Here is a 5,712-nt window from a genome sequence, read left to right as displayed (position 1 = left end):
AATATATGTGTACACTATTATTGGTATATTATAATGTGTATGTACACTATTATTGGTATATTATAATGTGTATGTACACTATTATTGGTATATTATAATGTGTATGTACACTATCATTGGTATATTATAATGTGTGTGTACATTATCATTGGTCTGTTATAATATATGTGTACACTATCATTGGTCTCTTATAATGTGTGTGTGTACACTATGATTGGTCTGTTATAATATGTGTGTACACTATCATTGGTTTATCATAATGTGTGTGTACCAGTTTTAGTGTTCTATATTTTACTCCTATTATACAGCCCATAAAAATTAACGCGGCAAGTATTACCCACCTCAATCCATAGTATACCTAACCTCACATTTCATAGTTAACTGAAATAATATATGTTGCGAAATCAAGCATGACGAAGAAAGGTTTCCTCGGGGCACTCCCGTTTTCCCCCCACATCAGAATTCTCAGGCTTTGGATTTATAGATCCCTGCCGCCCTGAAAGACCTTTTGTCCCACAGGGGCCGTTTCTTTCTGTAGTCTGGCTGTCCCTTATGTCTCAGCTCCTGCTGACTACTTGAGAGATCTTTAAATCTGCCAAGTTCACACAATATTGTTTAAGTAAGCTTAAACCAAAAAAAAACTTCAGGTACAGCCCACACCACAATGATGAGAGGGGTAAAGAGAAGCCATCTGTTGTTGTTTTGTGACCAATAACGAGGCAGTCAAACGTCGGTCAATTCCTTTGTAAGCCAATCAAAATTAAGATCATTCATGAAATGAATTCGTGGCGTATTCATAAAATAATTATTGGTAAAAATCAGTTAGATTCACAACTACTGATATATAGAAAAGCCAGTACGTTTTGGTGACACTACGTTCCAACAATGGCTTTTATGTTATGTTGCTTAGCAACAACAATCTATGTACTGAAATAATAAAATGAAATGTATAGACAACAAAATTGAAAAAAAAATGATTTCTTAATTTAGAATCTCCTTTGATTGAAGAGCTTTGTTTATTATTATAAACGTTGATTATATAGCAGAAAATATCTTAATTCAGAAACTATTTAAGTTGGAAAATGAATCGATATTTTTACTTTTATGATAAATTTTATACAATTGGCTCTAGGCTAGGTGATCCCACAGTACGTCTTCACTTTAGGTTTATTACACCAACACTCACTACACTTATAAGGTTTCACAGCACCCACCCTCTCACGGCCCCCATGCACCCCCGTCACTAAAATCGTAACGGGCAGACAGTAATCGAACTATTTAATCTGGGTAAAAACATTTTGTCTTTTATGACTCCTATTTCGAGAAATCAGACGTTACGTAACGCGACACTTACTGGCTTTTATATAGGTTAGACTGTGCTTGTGCATCTATCCATTAATGCTCTGTGTGTGTATGTGCTTAGTAATGCAATATTGTATTATTCGTGTGTGCATACATTAAAGTAGCATATTAGTATTACGTATTGCACGTGAATACTGGAGATCAATTCCCCATATTTTACAGAGCTTAATTTTCAAACATATCCATATGAGTGTATCCAACTGGTTAGGGTAAAGGACTGGGGATCCAAAGATCTGAGTTCTAGACGTTGTATTATCAAACACGCTTTGCACTTTCAGTTGTGGATGCGTTATAAGAGTGAGAGTTAATCCTGTTATTAGGTTGAGAGCAACTACCTCAGGCGTCAATTGTTTCCGACTAATTGCTTTCCTTCTGGTTCTTAGTTTAAAATTAGAGACGTTACCACAGGAGTCTATGATTTGGTCATTTAGCCTATTTTGAGCATAAAGTGTCGTTCAGGTGAACGTCATTGTGCATTGGATTCAGTCTTAGTTTTGACTCATTTGTAGCTTTATTTCGTAGCTTTCTTGTGTTTTCAATAAATTCTGTATTTATATCGAAAGCACGTGTAAACGAATTTTTGAAATTCTTTTTGTACCTAATGGATAATTTAGTTTAGCTTAGCACTTTTACAGAGTATTCAGAGCTGGCGTTATAATACTATGAAGGAACGTTAAGTCACGTGTCATGTAATATTGTCTATTTACATACATAACTGGATACTTATCAACATCCACATGATCTTATATAAATAATATATATTTAGGGTAAGTAATTACGTTTAAAAAAGGGGATATTTACCCATGGATACTTGCATCCAAGCTCATTTGTGAGTACACGTGAGTGACCAGAAACAGTAGTTTCTTCGTACAAGTAACTCGTGGAATTTGTGTTATCATTTTTATCTAGATATACGCATTCTCCCTAGAAAGACAAGAATTTTTATCATAAACAGTATTTGTTTAGGTTTTATGACATTTACACAATAAATTCTTATATTTATCGACGATTACACATAATTAAACTGAAGTTTTAACCAGTGAATAAAATGAAGAGAATATAAGCGACACTTGAAATAAAAGTTCTTCACTTCAACAAAAGACCGAAGAGCTGGAATGTTTTAGTTTATTTTTCCCGTTACCATGGTAATTACATCTAAAACAATGCAGGTTATCCAGCAACTGATAAATATTGAAACTTACACTTAGACATAATTTCGGTTGTGACGCCATCACAGACCTTGTTTCAAGTTGTGGGATCCGTGAAATTTTGTTCAGATCCATCATTATTGTGTGGATCCTATTCCAATCTGATATTGTATTTTTTGCTTCAAATTAATATTTTTTGGGGTAATGATTTATATTTGATATATATTTGTTCCTTGGTGGCTCAGCGGTTTGATCCATGCTCAAAAAAAAATAAAACACAATATTTCGGTTTGAGATAGAATATTTTTTTCAATATTGGAAAATATCACATCCTTGTATTACCGTATAACCGTACTACCCGTATAACCCATTATATATATATATATATAAGGATAATTTAAGATAATTCTGTAACTTCATTTTTATAGCTGAAAGACTTTTAATTCTAATTCTTCATTTTATTCTTTGTTTGTATTTACTCTTTCATTATTACATTCTACTCGTATTAGTACCTGGATTTGTAACAAGAAACAGACTTGTAGATCTGTGGTTTTATGATTTTCCCTTCATTTATTCGTTGTGTGTATCATTCTGTTTTAATTTTGATCATGCTAAAATCCTTCTGTAGCAAATCAATCAGTTGTCACAGTTTTCATTTTATGAAGTGAATTACAATATTTAAACTTTACAACTTCTTGAAATAGAGTATATATACATACATAACGGGCTACATTTTCTGACACTTTCCTTATGATTACTCAGAAGACGATAACTGTAATCAATAAACTGATGAAAGCATACAAGGTGTAGCTTACCAATCCCAGCATTGCACAAGCTAGCATCAGCACACAGATCATGATAAAGAGAAGAGTACGAATTGGCAGAGATTCGTTGATCCTTCTGATGAGTCTTGAAACAAAGGCCGTGCGGTAACGCAGACTGTCCTCTTCGGACCTCTACAAGAAGGGACAAAGAATAGTAATGCAAATGTCCTGTGGTGATCCAACATTTGGATCTAATCAGGAATGTGTGGGTTATTTTGAAAGGAAGAAACTATAAAGTAAATATGAGTAAATTTACAATGTAGGCTTAAGCTGTCTGAGCTTTAACAACCATCGTTAATCCATTTTAAGACTTGAGAAGGATTTAACAACCATCGTTAATCCATTGTAAGACTTGAGAAGGATTTAACAACCATCGTTAATCCATTGTAAGACTTGAGAAGGATTTAACAACCATCGTTAATCCATTGTAAGACTTGAGAAGGATTTAACAACCATCGTTAATCCATTGTAAGACTTGAGAAGGATTTAACAACCATCGTTAATCCATTGTAAGACTTGAAAAGGAAACGGAATCATGCTGTTGTTAAACGGGATATAGTTTCGTATGTTTTTAAGAGTAAATTATGATATTCTTACCTTGATTTTTATCCATAGATAACCGATCCACGAGGCTAAGCAACAAACAAGTATGATAACTAGAGTTACTGAATAGGATAGCCAGAAGTATAACGTTCTACGGGAAAAGGAAACAAAATTATCTAACGACAGTTGTAATGAAACAATCTTAAAACTTTGTGCAATGTGTGAAAACTTTAAAATAAAAGATAGAGGGTTCAATTCAATTGAACTATTTACGTTATCAGTAAGTATGGTTTTTCTAAAGTTAATTTTCGATTATTTAATCGTATCTTAATTTTTTCATGAACGTGCTCTTTATAAGAACAATAATAAAAGCACAGGTTCCTTTTTATATAGATGTTTGTTAGAGTTTTGCATCATTAAATAAAAACTATAGAATTTTAAAATCATTAAATAAAAACCATAGTTTTACATCATTAAATAAAGACTATAGATTTTTACATCATTATATACAAACTAGTTTTATATGATTAAATAAAAGCTATAGAGTTTTACATCATTAAATAAAAACTATAGAGTTTTACACCACTGAATAAACACTACAGAGTTTTACATTATTAAGTAAAAACTACAGAGTTTTACATCATTAAATAAAAACTATAGTGTTTTACATCATTAACTAAAACTACAGAGTATTACATCATTGAATAAAAACTACAGAATTTTACATCATTAAATAAAAATTATAGTTTTACATCATTAAATTAAAATTAGTTTTACATCATTAAATAAAAACTATGGTTTTACATCATTAAATAAAAATTATAGATTTACATCATTAAATAAAAATTATAGATTTACATCATTAAATAAAAATTATAATTTTACATCATTAAATAAAAACTATAGTGTTTTACATCATTAACTAAAAACTACAGAGTATTACATCATTGAATAAAAACTACAGAATTTTACATCATTAAATAAAAACTACAGAGTTTTACACCATTGAATAAAATCTACAGTTTTACATTATTAAGTAAAAACTACAGAGTTTTACATCATTAAATAAAAACTATAGAGTTTTACACCATTGAATAAAAACTACAGACACATTCTGGTTTTGTTGTTTAATACCGGTAAGAAAACATTTTAAACACATTCTGGTTTTGTTGTTTAATACCGGTAAGAAAACATTTTAAACACATACTGGTTTTGTTGTATAATACCGGTAAGAAAACATTTTAAACACATTCTATTTTTGTTGTTTCAATACCGGTAAGAAAACATTTTTAAACACATTCTGGTTTTGTTGTTTAATACCGGTAAGAAAACATTTTAAACACATTCTGTTTTTTTTGTTTATTACCGGTAATACGTATTTAATTGTTTTATTTTACCTATAATGGTAAGTTAACGTTTAAAACGCACAGAATTTTTTTAAATAGAGAATTTTATGTCTTATAATGCTATGATAATTATCAAGAACATTTGAATATTTATCTTGGTTGTTTTTATTTGTTCTACTATTTTTCTAGTAAATCATAAGACGTAGCACCTTCCTGTCATCAATGATTTTAAAACTCTGTAGTTTTTGCTCAATGATGTAAAACTCTATAGTTTTTATTTAATAAAGTAAAACTCTATCGTTTTTACTTATTGATGTAAAACTATGTATTTTTTATTTAATGATGTAAAACTTTAAAAATGTTTTCTTACCGGTATTGAACAACAAAACCAGAATGTGTTTAAAAATGTTTTCTTACCGGTATTGAACAACAAAACCAGAATGTGTTTAAAAATGTTTTCTTACCGGTATTAAACAACAAAAATAGAAT

General features: G+C 30.4%; 1 protein-coding gene across 1 annotated transcript in view; it reads right to left on the bottom strand.

The window, feature by feature from the left end:
- The window catches only part of LOC111089801 (adenylate cyclase type 2-like), a gene marked incomplete at its 5' end in the record, with an annotated part of 37,452 nt that overhangs the window by 16,309 nt on the left and 15,431 nt on the right, over positions 1-5,712 (bottom strand). Inside the window, 3 exons of the mRNA XM_022402907.1 lie at positions 2,164-2,286; positions 3,326-3,466; positions 3,932-4,028. Coding sequence (XP_022258615.1) covers positions 2,164-2,286; positions 3,326-3,466; positions 3,932-4,028 — 361 coding nt within the window. The remainder of the gene's footprint in view (positions 1-2,163; positions 2,287-3,325; positions 3,467-3,931; positions 4,029-5,712) is intronic.

Source organism: Limulus polyphemus, unplaced genomic scaffold, assembly GCF_000517525.1.
Source record: "Limulus polyphemus unplaced genomic scaffold, Limulus_polyphemus-2.1.2 Scaffold7412, whole genome shotgun sequence".
Taxonomy (NCBI): domain Eukaryota; kingdom Metazoa; phylum Arthropoda; class Merostomata; order Xiphosura; family Limulidae; genus Limulus; species Limulus polyphemus.
The sequence above is the reverse complement of the archived record's forward strand: the minus strand, read 5'-3'. Positions and strand labels throughout refer to the sequence as shown.